The sequence below is a fragment of the Labeo rohita genome, chromosome 19 (genome assembly GCF_022985175.1).
Source record: "Labeo rohita strain BAU-BD-2019 chromosome 19, IGBB_LRoh.1.0, whole genome shotgun sequence".
Lineage (NCBI taxonomy): Eukaryota > Metazoa > Chordata > Actinopteri > Cypriniformes > Cyprinidae > Labeo > Labeo rohita.
In genome coordinates, this window is record NC_066887.1 from 32,774,088 (window position 1) to 32,789,840 (window position 15,753).

Below are 15,753 nucleotides of genomic sequence, written 5' to 3' on the forward strand. Positions count from 1 at the left end.
ATGTTAAGTAGCATTTTCTATAGCATGATATTAAGATGATACTTCAAAATATGCTATCTAAAAAAGTTCTTTATATTTATAATTGTATTTATAATTAAACTTATAAATAAACTTCTTACTTCAATTAACAATAAAAAAAAATATATAAATATATATAAATGTATAAATAATAAAGATATAAATAAAAGTAAATGATAATTAAAAATGTATTTAAAATAGTGCAAAATGCACAATAGAAAATATGGAGAATTGTAAAAAAATAAAATTATTTACACAAACACACATTTTAGATTGTTTGTTAGATTTTATGTAGTTGTAATTAAATTATATATATATATATATATATATACATAATGAAAAATAAAAAAGAAATAAATATAAATAATGTATTTATATTAATGTAAATAATGTATTTAAAATAATGCATAATGCACAATAGAAAATATGGAGATAGTAAATATATATATATAATAAAAACATAAATAAATACATAAAAATTAATTATTTATAAAATTGACAATTTAAAAAAATATAATATATATATATATATCTCAATTCAGAGCCATGTAGGTGCTTTAAAAAAATATTTATTCCAAAATAAATATTGTTTCTGCATATAACATGCATATATTATATTTATAAATAAGCTTATTTTAATATAAAAATATACAATGTATTGAATCTGACAACTAATGTGATATATTTTGTTAGATTTTGTTTTAATTACATAATAGTAATAAAATGTATTTAAAAGAATGCATAAAACATAATAGAAAATATGGAGAATAAGAAAAAAAAAAGATAAAATTTAAGATTTTAATATATATATAAAATCTTGAACTTTATCATTTATATATATATATATATATATATATATATATAAATACATAATATAAATTCCTTTAACACGTTAAAAAAAAAAACAACGGCTGAAAACTAAAAACTACATAAAGAAATGAAGGCGGTAGAAGGCATGAACTGTTTAATTAAGTCTCTGTAATGAAGCAGTTGAATTACAGAAACACTTTTAATGGAATGAAACACAAAAACAAACATACGTCATTCTCTCAGAACACACAACCAACAGTCATGTTACTAAAATTAATCCATATTCAAAACAAAACATAATTAATCTGAAACTCTGGTCTTTTGGCACCCTTGAGATATGGTCTTAATTTCAAAAACACTATGTGAGACTGAAGTAAAGGTCCCATCGAAATACATTCTGTAAAATTAAACCAAGCTTTTCATAGTTTTACGTCTTATTGTATAATTCAACAAGATATAGCAACCGTTTGCGCTGCCGGACGCTGCACGCGTGTCTCAGTCGAGTCAACAGTAAGTAGCCTGTTACATTTCTCTGATTAGCAGAGCAAAACTGAGCTCAGATAGACAAATGCAGTATTGTCTTTTGTTATTAAATCCGATGGCTGATCTTAAATAATGCTGAGCTGTTCTGTTGTGATGATGTCAGTCTTTATGGGATTTTCCTTTGGGCTTTTCATCGTAAGACACGCCATATTCGTTCACTCTGGTTTTGTCCACTGGATAGAGCCTGAAGAAACATCAACAACTCATATAACATCCATTTGTGTTTAAATATCATTTCCAGATCAATGTTTGACTATAGGTTTCTCACCATCTTTGATACAGGTATACGAGGAACACCACGTCATCTCTGAAACAGGCTAACCGATGTGACGTGGGCATGGTGATGATGAATGCGAAAACGTCATCGATAAACGTATTAAAAGCCTGTTGAGAAAAATAAGTGTTAAAATTATAAGATCACTAGACCTTCAGTACTGAAACACAAACCTACAGATACTCAATGATCTAGAATTTTTGGTCAGTATTAGTAGTCAATAATTAATGTATTATATCAAGCAACTAATATGAGAAGAAATTTTATTAAACTGAAAGATTTTGTTATTTTTATAAAAAAAAAAAATATATGTAAAAAATATTCATGCACAATAAGAAATATGGAGAACTATTACATTACAACATAACATGTATCCGATACCCATTGCAAAGGATTTTTTTTTGTAAAACAGAAAACATGAAAAACAGAAAAAGTTCGTTTAAATGTAAAAATTAAAAGAATAAAAGAAAAAAGAAAAAAAAAATCTATTAAAAATATACAATTTATTGAGCCTGACAACTAATGTAATATTATTTTATTAAGTTATTTGATTTTATGTAGTTTTATTTAAAAATTAAAATTAAAAATGTATTTAAAATAATGAATGCAGAACTGAAAATATGAAAAGTTGTTAAAGAAAAAAAAAAAAAAAATTCACAATATACATGTATGTTTGCGTATTTATAAATACATATATAAATATACACAGCACATGCACATACATTATGTAAACAAACTTTTATTTTGGATTTGATTAATCTCGATTAATCGATTTTGACAGCACAAATTTAAAATAATGCACTTTTATTTAAAAAATAAAAATGTATTTAAAATAATGCAGAATGCAGAACTGAAAATATGGAATATTGTTAAAGAAAAAAAAAAAGAAAAAACTGAATATTTTATCACAATATACATGTATGTTTGCATATTTATATATACATATAAATATACACAGCACACGCACATATATTATGTAAAAAAAATAATTCAAAGCCATGTCAATACTTTAACAGCACTATTATCTGCCAAAACAAATACTGTTTCTGCATATATCATGCATTAATAATGCAAACAGCATCAGACAGCTTTATGCCTTTATGTGGTGTCTCACCTTGTACATGAAGGCTTTCCAGGGCAGATGAGCAACTGATTTCAGCTGTTAACACAAATGCATTGATTATTAAATCGAGCATCATTTCATTATTCAGAATGCAAGAAGTATTTTACACTGAACAAACCTTGTAATTTACAAAGAGTTGAGGCAGCATAAAGAGGAATCCAAAGGCGTACACACCTGAATATGAACAAACAATTAATTAACATTTCCATTATTATTGTTAAAAAAATGAATTAGATAAAGCTAATAAAATGAAACATACCATTGACTAAACTGTTAATAATCCAGGAGTACCAGCTGTTCAAACACAACAAATATTAATCAGTTGTGCACCTCATATAACTTTCACAGCAAAAAAAGTGTAGCTATGATGAATATGTTTGGGACTATTCACCTTTTGTACTTGACAAACACAAGAGCGTAAACCGCCCCACCGACACACAGAGGATACAGCAGATACGACAGATACTTCATGGCCTGCTCAGATAAACAACAGTCAAATGTAACTTCAGATATAAAAAACATAATCCTAAAACCACGGTTTATGAAGCTTGTACTCACCAGTGTGTCATATTCCTCTGTTCGTCTCTCAGATTCGTCCAACTTCCCAAACTGAAGGAGAGACAAGAAACAATTCGCAGTTAGAGAGTAATCACTGTTAAAGGGTTACTCCAACCCAAAATGAAAACTGTTGTTAATCACTTAACATTACCCCCATGTCGTAAAAATTGTCCTATTGACTGCCAGATAAATACCACTGTCAAGAAAAGTATGAAAGACGTCATCAAAATAGTCCATCTGCCATCAGTGGTTCAACCATAATTTTACGAAGCTACAAGAATACTTTTTGTATGCAAAGACAACAAAAATAACAACTTTATTCAACCATTCGTCTTCTCCGCGTCACCGTAGCGTCATTTTGGATAGTAGCACTTGTACGCAGACAGCGTACGCTGTTCTCTATCAGCTGCGTCACGCAGATACGCTGTTTTCGTTCGTATCAAAGCATCGTAAATAAACGCAGAAAACGTATACGCGTGACGCAGCTGACGGAGAACAGTGTACTATCCAAAATGACGCTACGGTGACGCGGAGGAGACGAATGGACTTTGCATACAAAAAGTATTTTTGTAGCTTCGTAAAATTATGGTTGAACCACTGATGGCAGATGGACTATTTTGACGATGCCTTCCTTGCTTTTTGGGGTCTTGACAGTGGTATTTACCTGGCAGTCAATGGGACAGTCAAAATCCTCCTGGTTTTCATCCAAAATATCTTAAATTGTGTTCCAAGACGAACGAAGCTTTTACGGGTTTGGCACGACATGGGGGTAAGTGATTAATGATGAAATTTTCATTTTGGGGTGGAGTAACCCTTTAAATATTAGTAATAAGACAGTTCAGAACATTAAAGGGGTCATCGGATGCACATTTTTCACAAGTTGATATGATTCTTTAGGGTCCTAATGAACAGTCTATAATATACTTTGGTTAAAAATTCTCAATTGTTGTGTAAAACAACACCATTTTTACCCTGTCAAAATCAGCTCTGCAAAAACCATCTCATTCTAAGGGGTTGTTCCTTTAAATGCAAATGAGCTCTGCCTGCCCTGCCCCTCTCTTGTCTCTGTGGAGTGACGAGCCTGTTTACTTTAGCCACGTTTAGCCGCTAAACTTCCTAACTACCACGTTATAAGGAAAGGCCATCGCAAAGATTCAGAAAAAAAACCCTTATACGCACTTCTGCTGTAAGTGAAGCTGGATCACGATTGATGGATAGACGGATATATGTAGATCGGGAGGCGCATTCCATTCACAAACAAACATAATCCACTGCATCTTCAGCAGCTCAGATGTCGGGGGTAAATAACAACCACTATGTTTATTATTACATCCAGCAACACAACACCTCAACCACCTCAATCTAACTTACATCCCTGCTCTGGCATCAAAACAATGGAGGTTACTGGACTGTTACAGCTGATCTGAGGTAAGACACTCATGTCAATCAACTATCGTTGGAGCGGCCTCTGTTGGTGAGACGGCACACCGACAGGCATCTGAGAACGGCTCGATTTGAAAAAGGGGATATTCATTTTTACAGATTAATTAAAAACCACTGCATGGATTTTTATCATTATAGGGTAGATTTGTACATACACTGACAACACATATTAATGTTCAAACAGCATGTAAAAGTGAACTTAGCATCCGATGACCCCTTTAAAGAAAAAACATAAAAGTTTACCAGGAATGTGGGAGTCAAGCCTCTCCATACGACGTGTATTTTAAAAGCCTTCTTTACTTTCCACACCTGAAAAACAACAAGAACAAAGACGAAAAGTTTCAGGTGTTTCAGGACAGTACAGACCATTTCAGTCGAAACTACTGCGTGCGACTATGAAAAAATATTTAAGAGCAGCAGTAAGAGTGACCTGATCAGCATATTTGTGTTTGCGCTGAGAGGAGCTTCAAAGGTTTCTACGTGTTTTTGCAACACTGAGCAATGTATCACAAAAATATCTCAAGAATCCTTTCATAAACAAAGTGTAGAGAGAGTGTAAGAAAGAGATTGATTGTGCAGTGTAGTGAGCTTTGTTGATTATAATGGAACTTTGTGAGATGGTGATGAACTAAGTAAAAGAGTTTGTAAATGAGATATTGATTTAATACAAAAGTTAAATAAACAAGTTAAAGGAGAAGTTCACTTCCAAAACAAAGATTCACATATAATGTACTCACCCCCTTGTCATCCAAGATGTTCATGTCTTTCTTTCTTCAGTCTAAAGAATTTTTTTTTTTTTGAGGAAAACATTTGTGCCTTTTTCTCCATATAATGGACGAGTCTGAACTACCAAAATGCAGTTTAAATGCGGCTTCAAACGATCCCAACCGAGAAAGAAGGGTCTTGTCTAGCGAAACGATCTGTTATTTTCATTTAAAAAATACAATTTAAATACTCTCAAATGCTCATCTTGTCTTTCTCTCCCTGAACTCTGTGTATTCTGGTTCAAGACAGTTAGGGTAAAGTCTTTGCAAAGAAGATCAAACACCCTTAACAAAAAAGGTAAAACAGCGATATAGGACGATTTTGAAGTTGAGGGAGAACATGAAATGGGAGTTTTTCAACATTCCCTAACTGTCATAAACCAGAACAAAAACAGTCCAGAGCAAGACAAGACGGGCTTTTGGCATTAAAAAGTATATAAACTGTATTATTTTTATTAAAATAACCGATCACTACACTAGATAGTCTTTTTGGACTGGGATCGTTTACAACCGCATTTGGGATCGTTTAAAAGCCGCATTTAAACTGCATGTTGGAAGTTAAAAAACGGGGCACCATATCAGTCCATTATATGGAGAAAAAATGCTAAAATGTTTCCCTCAAAAAACATAATTTCTTTACGACTGAAGAAAGAAAGACATGAACATCTTGGATGACAAGGGGGTGAGTACATTATATGTGAATCTTTGTTTTGGAAGTGGACTTCTTTAATATTAATTGATTTACATTGTCTCACTATAACACTGAACACTATTGTCTGATTTTGCTTTATTTTGTCGTCACAAATAGTTTGAAACAAGTCACGACTGAGCCGCTGAGCATCTCCATTTAAACACAGCGGTGCTTAGTTTAGGAATGAATGCGTTTTTAAATGAATCAGTGAGTCAATGATTCAATTTCCCATTCATAAAGACACTCACTTGACTTATTCCTGAATGAATCAGCAGTTTGAACGAATCAAATGAAAGAATGATTCAGTAATTAAATCAGTGACTTGCTGCCACATTCTGGCAGTTTTGGTTTCATTTTTAAAGTATCTTTTCAGTTATTTAAATCATTTAATATTTCTGTATTCAAAATTTTATATTTAAAACATTAATCTCAACATGAGTTTATGAATTTTATTGCACTCATGTCACCTCTGAGCCTCATTAAACATGAAAATACACCACTAAAAAGCCACTTTTGTGTTGTTCTATGCCACCTCTGTAGTACAAATTCATTTTGATAATATTGATTTCATTTGATTGATAACTTATTCTTATTCTACTTCTTCTTATTCAGTTTTTTTTAATCAGATTTTTTTTAAAGATTTAAAAAATATAATTTAAAAAAAAAGACGACACTTTTAATAAAGTTAGAAATGTGCCATTACAAAGGTAAAAATAAAATTCCCCTGTAAATCACTTTAAGGAGTCAAATATCACCTCATTTTGGGAAGAAAAATTTTTTTGATTATTGATTAGAAGTTGCTCCTGAAATTTTGACTGTGCTCCATTTTTTTTTTTTTCAAGTTAGGAGCAAAAGTGCTCCTAAAGAGAAAAAGTAAGCCCTGTGTATGTTTACTATGTCCACTTGTTCCAAAGAATTCTGCAGTAGAGAAGACAATTAACATAAAAACATATGTGAAATCTTGTTGTACCTCTATCAAAGAGCCGATTCCAGCAGGAACCAGAACCAGCAGACTGGTTTGCTCATCCAGCAGATACAGGAAGATCACAATGGTGCTGAAACACCTCCACAGCACTGAAAAACACATACAAACACTTCACATCAACCCACAAAGACATTAAACCACATCCAATAATCTGATATATGCAAGCAAATGATTCATTTGGCTAATGTGGAATTATTTTCCACATTTATAAATACAAATAAAAATGCAACTATTATCAAAAATAATGAAACTATATTTGAAATTATATAGTTAGAGGATAATGCACCATACATAATTCTACATAATTGGTCCAATGAGTCTTAAAAAAAAAAAGTCTTTTTCCAAAAAACAACAAAAAAAAAAAGTATGTATGTAAATTGTATAATATCCAAGGTACACATTTGTAGTAATTGTGCAGTTAACTGTCATTGTATTTTCAGAACGTTTTGGAACATTGTCTACCAAAACACAGTAATAATAATTTAATTATAAGAGTTATATTGACCTGTTAAGATTTTGCTTACATCCACATTGTAAATATAATTTTTCAGAGGTAAATCCATAACAATTAAAATTTTTTAACAGTATTTCATATGCAATTTATGAGATTCGTTGTATTTTTAAACCATTTTTTTCTTTGTAAAAGGCAAAACGTTGATCATATTGATTTCAAAGTTAAGGATTTATTAGTTTGAATATGCATTGAACCAAAAACTATCATAACATCTTAGCTGATAATTCAGTATACTTTATTTTTGATAAAACATCCCATGTTTTGTTAGTGATAGTAATGTTTTGGTAGCGACAACATCACATTATAGAATTTTAACTTGCATACTAAAACACTTGTAAAACACACGAAAATACTAAAAATGTGCATAACTGTACTGAAATTTTGTTTATTTCCCCCAAATATGAGGATTATGTGTTCCCTTTTGTGACCATTTTATGGGATAACACCCTAAAAACACAGATGTCACTACTGAAACTCCACCAAATGTTTCGGTAGTGACATTTGTAGATACTTTTGATAGCTCAAAGATGCTAATCAGCACATGGTTATCTAGCACAGTTCTGAACAGTTGTACACATATAAAAACTAAATGTTACTGAATAACTCTCAAAAAAGTGAGCTTAATTGCAGAAAAAAGGTATTCAGTGATGTATAGTACAGTTCTAGCTGTACTAAAAAAATAGAAAAAAGTTAAAAAAACATTTAAGTTTTTTAATATTTTATTTACGTTAGCATTTATATTTATTTTGAATAAACAAAAATGTTTTGTGGTTTTAGTTTTAAATTACAATAATAATCCTGATTATAATACATTAAACAATATTCTATTGCATTTTGTTCAGTTTCGTGTGATGGTTGCTCATTTGACCGCATTTCCACTAACACAAAAACGCCTTTCACTTCTGCAAAAATGCTTTGCATGTATTACATGTATGTAAATCAGTGTTGTGAAAGGAAAAATGCTGAACAAACTGTGTTTTCAGACCTGCTTTACTGGACATCCCAACCATGCTCTTCTTGTGTTTCCAGAAACTGATGTCATTTTTGAAAGCCAGAAAGTCAAACAAAAGCTGGAAAAACACAGCAATGTTTTTAATGCAGTGAAATATAAACCCCATCAGCGTCTTCAGTATGAACACAGTTCAAAAAGCATTAACGAAATATGATGAAACACACAAACTTACATGGAAGGCAGCCACAAAGAAGGTAAGTGCGAGGAAATATAGATTGGTGTCCACAAATATCCCCTTGATTTCATCAGCATCCTTTTCAGTGAAGCCTAAAGTGCAAAGAAAAAATATCCTTGTGACTTATATTCCTGTATTAGTTTGGCAGTGTTCAGCATATCAAAACAGGACGGAAATACAATTTTCTGCAAAATAATAACTATTACATTTATTTAGTTAATATTGCAGTTGGCAATATATAATATATATATCAAATATATAATTTTTTTAACACCTCATGGTTTATTGCTTTTTAAATTATTCAAAATATAAATAAAAAATAAAAAGCATGCACAACGAAAAATCTAAATTAAACATAATACAATTTAGTTTTTCTTATATAAATAAATAAATACATATATATATATATATATATATATATATATATAAACAGTATATAATTATGTAATTATTTTATATAAATTAATTATTTATTTTAAGCTGTTAAAGTAATTTATTTAATTAAAACTGATAATTGAATGAACTATATTACTTGATAAACATATAATTTATCTAAATTATTAACAATTAATACATTTAATTACATACATAAACCACTTACGACAATGCTATTACTTAGCTAATATTTTTTACTTTTTATTTTATTCTTGAAATGATTTCATATTTCATATTTTTTATTATTATTATATATTTTTATTCATTATCATTTTATTTGGAATAAAATGTCATTATATACAGTAATAACAAATCTACCAAAAAAAAAAATAATAATAAAATAAATAATAATAATAAAAAAATCACTGTGGGCCTTTATTTCACTTCAAATCCATTGAACCTTGATAAATTCACTTTAAATAGAAGATTCTTACCAAACTGTTGAAGTGAATAAACAGCATCCTGCATATGGATCCAGAATCGCAGTTTTCCCAAAGCGATGGAGTCGTACGAGATGGTCAGAGGAAGTTCAGTGGTGCTGCTGTTGATTTCCTGCAGGACACGTTTCAAATGAATCACATTATCACTCGATGTGCATGTTCACTAGCAAGAGAACAGCTGGAATATGAAGAATTAAAGGAGCAGTACCATTAAATCCTTCACTCGGTTGCTCAGCTCATCTACAAACAGCAGCGGCAGGTAAATCATCTTCTTCCCGCTCTGATATCTGCAGAACAGGAATAAAAATTGAATCTGAATTAAAAATTAAATTTTATATGTTTATATGCATGTCCTCAAGGCTTATCTGTTCAAAAGCCACTGGATGTGGAGTGTATAATGTGTATAAATGTGACAGACTCACACTCTCATGTAGCGATGCACGTCTCCAGGAAGAGCCTCTCGATCAAACAGGAAGTTCTCAGAAACCACATTGACAGTCAGACGGGAACGCCAGTGAGAAACAGGCCGGTCCAGCTCAGAGTTGCTACTTTGCTTTTGCTGATCCAGTTTCTGAATACAAATCAGATTTGTTTATATTATGTAAACAGGGCCAACAACTCTGTTTAGATGCAAGGGGTGGGTGTCGCCTCACCTGCGGGTCGTCCTGTCCTGTGATCAGGCTGATCTCCGGAGGTTTGGGCAGCATGTACGTGGTCAGTTGCGTGACTAAATGCACCTGGTGCGGATCCTGCCACGGCGTGAGTCCTGCCTGATGCAGGAACACCATGGCGTACAGCGTCCCGTTCTTGCGGGTCTTCTTCGGCAAAGACACATTGACTAACCTTGAAAAGACAGAAGCAAAACTGTCAGATGGAAAATCTGGTATGGGCACAAATGAAGCTCGACAGGGGCAAAAATATTACCTTTCAAACTTGGAGTTGACATCAAACTCTTCCTCTCTGTGGACCAGACTGTGTCCACCGTCAGCATTGGGTCTTAATGCAGTGTACACACTCAGCTAAAAAACACACATCCAAAATATCACTGAGGTTGCATTTATTATTATATATTTGGGACTGTATAATGTTGATTATTTGCCATTTAAATTAATACATTAAATAAAACGTCTGCAGATGTAGGTGAAATGTGTGTTTACAGATAAACAGTGTAAAAAAAAAAATTACATATAAATATAATAAAATATTTAATTAAAATAAATTAGACTGAAATACATAAAAAATTATATTAAAATAAACAAATGGATAAAAATGAGATTTTAATAATAAGCAAATAAATATAATAAAAGGATGAATAAATAAAAATGAGATTAAAATATATAAATAGATAAATAAATGTCTGCTAATGCAGGTGAAATGTGGAAATGTTTAGAGATAACAGTGTAAAAAAATCTAAAAATAAATATATTAAAATACTAAATATATAATTTGATCGAAATACATCAAAAATGAGATTAAAATAAATAAATGGATAAAAATGAGATTTAAATAAATAAACAAATACATATAATAAAAAGGATTAAGAAATAAAAATGAGATTAAAATATATAGATTAATGTCTGCTAATGTAGATGAAATGTGGAAATGTTTAGAGATAAACAGTGTAGAAAAATCTAAAAATAAATACAATAAAATACTGAGTTAAAATAAATTAGTTTGAAATACATACAAAATTAAATTAAAATAAATAAATACATAGAATTAAAAAGTAGATTTAAATTAACATACAGAAAAAAAGATGAATAAATAAAAATTTAAATAAAATAAATACATTTATAAAAATGAATAAAAACGATTTCAAAAAATAAATATATAATATAACACAGATTAAAATATACAAATAAATAAAATTGAGATTAAAAAATAAATAACTAAAATCAAAAAATAAAATGGGATTTTAATGAAACGCATCGCGTAAAAAGATGAAATAAATGAAATGAAAATATATAAATATAAATTAAGATATTGAAAATAAATAAATAGACGAATAAATAAAACATTACATTAAAATGTCAATAAATAAAATTACATGCATATAAATAGATAAATAAATGTTAGATTACATTAAAATACAGACAAATAAATGCAAATTACATTAAAATATAAAATATAAAATTGTATTTAATTTAATTAAAAATAATGAATGAAAAATAATGTAATTAACTTATAAACTACTTTTTCACAGTCTAAACTGGGTATTTACACAAGAAACTACATAGAATATAGATTATACATAGATTTAAACTGTAGAATTGCGACTCTTTGCACAAGAATGATCATATTTGGAGATCTGTAACATCTAAAAGATTGAAAATCCCTGTCTTTATGTCCCAAAATATAATTGTATTTATTATTTAATAGTCCCCATCAATATGTAGCTCTATAAAGACCCGCGCAGTCCAGGTTTTACCTGCAATATTTGTACAAAATAAGTTGTAAATGTTCACCCATGACTTTCTTACCTGCAGTCGAGGTTTTCCGGCCAGGTAAGGTGAGATGCAGCTGTCACTTTTGGGTTTTTCGCAGGGTTTGGTGTAAACTATCCCGTACATGACCCAGCATGTGTGCAGCACGTACAGGAGGAAAAACCCCACTATCAGACTCGTCAAAGAGGTTTTCGGAAACATCTTGACTGCATTAATCACAGCACAGCGCTTCAGTGGACACACATGAGCAAAAGCCGCTCATCAACATGCTGTTCGGACGCTTGATGCAGAAAATAATAAGGAGATGAGCTGTCAATCAGTCCTGATGCACAAACTAACACACGTCACTCTAAATCCACACTCCAGCATCGTTTATAACATCTGCACTCTGTTACTCTGATTTCTAATCCGGCTTTCACTGCAGCGACCTCACTTATCCCGTATAAAGTCATCGATGATTCCCCATGATGAAGCGTGCGTGTTTAATTCCTGTAATTTATCGCTCGATTCACTTTTGACGTGATGTTTCAATGAGCGCTTACTTCCGGGATTCACTTCCTGTAACGGGGTTGCCAGATTTGTTCAATTCGACTTTTGAAAAAACATCTAATATTGCTGTTTTGACCAAACAAGAAGAATTGTAAGCGCTTTAAAACATTTAAAAACATATGTATTTTTACACATCTTAAACTATAATAAACTATAAGTTGAAATAAAGACTTTTTATAGGTATTATCAATTAATTAAAAATATAATAAATGCAATTCTAAATTTAATTTTCATTTACCTAAACGTTTATTTACTATTAAATGTACATTAATTAAATATTTTAAATGTATCTTCGACTGTGTTTAAGAAATAACAAATAAATAGATACAAATAAATGTAATAAAAAGGATGAATAAATAAAATGGGATTAAAATATATAAACAGATAAAAAAATATATAAAAATGAGATTTAAATAACTAAATATACAGAATAAAAAGACGAATAAATAAAAATGAGATTAACAAATAAATAGAATAAAACGATAAATCAATAAAAATAGATAAAAAAATATACAAATAAAAACATGACATTAAAATATAAACAAATAAACTGATACAAATAAATATCATAAAAAGGATGAATAAATTAAACTGAGCTCAAAATACATAAATAGATAAATAAGCTTGAGATTCAAATTAATATATAGATAAAAATAAAAAAATAAACAAATATACAGAATAAAATGATGAATAAAAAATGAGATTAAAATAGATAAAAAAATGATAATAATTAGATTAAAAAATAAACAAATAAACAGAATAAAAAGATAAATAATAATAAATAAAAAAATAAAATATACAAATAAAAATAAAAATGAGACTAGAAAATAAACGAATAAATAGATACAAATAAATATAATAAAAAGGATGAATAAATCAAAATTATATTATACAGAATAATATACAGTATATACAATATACAGAATAAAATGATGACTAAATAAAAATGACATTAAATAGATATAAAATTAATAGTTCTAAATAGAGATTTAAAACAAATATAGAATAAAAAGATAAATCAATAAAAATAGATTTAAATATACAAATAAAAACATGACATTAAAAAATAAACAAATACATTGATACAAATAAATATAAAAAGGATGAATAAATTAAAATGAGATCAAAAGACATAAATAGATAAATAAGCTTGAGATTAAAATTAATAAATAGATAAAAACAAATAAAAATGAGATTTAAATAAACAAATATACAGAATAAAATTATGAATAAAAAATGAGATTAAAATAGATAAATTAATAAAAATTTGATTAAAAAATAAATAAACATAATAAAAAGATAAATCAATAAAACATTAAATTATACAAATAAAAATGAGATTAAAAAACGAATAAATAGATACAAATAAATATAATAAAAAGGATGAATAAATAAAAATTATATTATACATAATAATATACAGTATACACAATATACAGAATAAAATAATGACTAAATAAAAATGAGATTAGAATAGAATAGAGATATACAAATAAGAAAATATACAAATAAATAAACATGAGATTTAAAAAACTGGGATTTAATAAACATATATCACATAAAAATATTAATTAATAAAAATGAAATTAAAATATGTAAATATGAATCAGATATTAAAATAAATTGATACATACATAAAACATTCGATTAAACTATATCAATACATAAAAAATACATGTATATAAAATACATGTATATATATATATTACAATAAAATATAGACAAATAAATACAACCCGGATTAAAATATAAAATATAACTTTTACCAATTTGATTAAAAATAAATAGATTTTTTCACAGTCTAAACTGAGTCACAAATCTAAATTTTAATCATTTTAATAATTTAACTAATTAAACATATCATAATATTTTCTACTAACGCGTCAAAAATATTCCGACGATTTCGATGTGTAGCGGCAACCCTTGCGCTGTCACGCATTCTGCTTCCGTTTCGCACAGGAAGTGATTCTCCGCATAGCTCCAGTAGCGTCCGACGCTTTTCTGTCGTTTTGCGCTACAATTTTTTCTCACTTTGGTGGAGGATTTACCCTCATAATCCACCGCCAGCATGAAACTCGTCAGGTAACAAACCTCTATATGTGTTATATTATTAATATACACTAATTATCCGCAGCGAGCTGTAATGTAATTTGACGGATGGACTTAGATTGTATGTAGCTGTTGATTAGCTGCTAGCTACAACAGGCGGGAATGAATGAATGAATCAGAATGTGTTTGTTTGGGTTTTCCCTCTCAGTACTGCCTTGTTTTAAACGCATTAGTGTTTTAACATGTAATTGGTGGGTTCAGTCTTAGCTTTATGATATTATGCAATTTGATACATTAGTTTGTACAAATGTAGCAACAGAAACAACCGCTTTTAATGCTAGTAACTTTCTGTTTACTTGTTACTGCAAATACAATCTGCAAAATGCATGCAGATACATTTTTAATTAATGTTATTAGAGAAATATGAGGTAATTAGGACAAAATTAAGAGGTTTAAAAGCATATTTTCACATATCTATTTAATTATAGCGATCAAATTGTCTATAAACAAATAAAACAATGGAGATTGTCTTTGTGTAATGGATTTGACCAAATGCATCTTATGTGATATTTGTGCTGCTGTAAGGTTGCGTGTTATTGTGTGGTTTAGTTATTGTTTTTGATTGTGATCCTGCAGGTTTTTGATGAAATTGAGCCATGAAACAGTCACCATTGAGCTGAAGAATGGCACACAGGTCCATGGCACCATTACAGGTAATTATGATTCAAATTAAAAATGTTCACACTGGAGTCAAAGTAGTTACTTCAAGTTTACATTTAAGAGTAATTCTTAAAGTGACAGTGACTGTTTTCTCTTTTAATCCTGTGAACAGGTGTGGATGTCAGTATGAACACTCACCTCAAAGCTGTGAAGATGACCCTCAAAAACAGAGAACCCACTCAGCTGGAGTCTCTCAGCATCCGTGG

General features: G+C 29.5%; 2 protein-coding genes across 2 annotated transcripts in view; one reads left to right on the forward strand and one right to left on the reverse strand.

Moving 5' to 3' along the window:
* Positions 1-976: 976 nt before the first annotated feature.
* Positions 977-12,774, reverse strand: clptm1l (CLPTM1 like). The gene is made up of 17 exons (XM_051137615.1): positions 12,266-12,774; positions 10,710-10,804; positions 10,439-10,628; positions 10,208-10,356; positions 9,994-10,072; positions 9,780-9,897; positions 8,908-9,002; positions 8,709-8,793; positions 7,195-7,298; positions 5,013-5,078; positions 3,327-3,377; positions 3,160-3,242; positions 3,028-3,062; positions 2,887-2,942; positions 2,760-2,804; positions 1,640-1,755; positions 977-1,555 (listed from the first exon to the last, which is right to left on the reverse strand). The coding sequence occupies exons 1-17, from the start codon at positions 12,428-12,430 to the stop codon at positions 1,471-1,473; spliced, it is 1,617 nt and encodes a 538-aa protein (XP_050993572.1). The 5' UTR covers positions 12,431-12,774; the 3' UTR covers positions 977-1,470.
* A 1,938-nt stretch (positions 12,775-14,712) lies between these two features.
* snrpd1 (small nuclear ribonucleoprotein D1 polypeptide) overlaps positions 14,713-15,753 on the forward strand; it is a 1,537-nt gene continuing 496 nt past the window's right edge. Inside the window, exons 1-3 of the mRNA XM_051136218.1 lie at positions 14,713-14,860; positions 15,464-15,540; positions 15,660-15,753. The exon at positions 15,660-15,753 is cut by the window's right edge and continues 98 nt beyond it. Coding sequence (XP_050992175.1) covers positions 14,847-14,860; positions 15,464-15,540; positions 15,660-15,753 — 185 coding nt within the window. The 5' untranslated portion in view covers positions 14,713-14,846. The remainder of the gene's footprint in view (positions 14,861-15,463; positions 15,541-15,659) is intronic.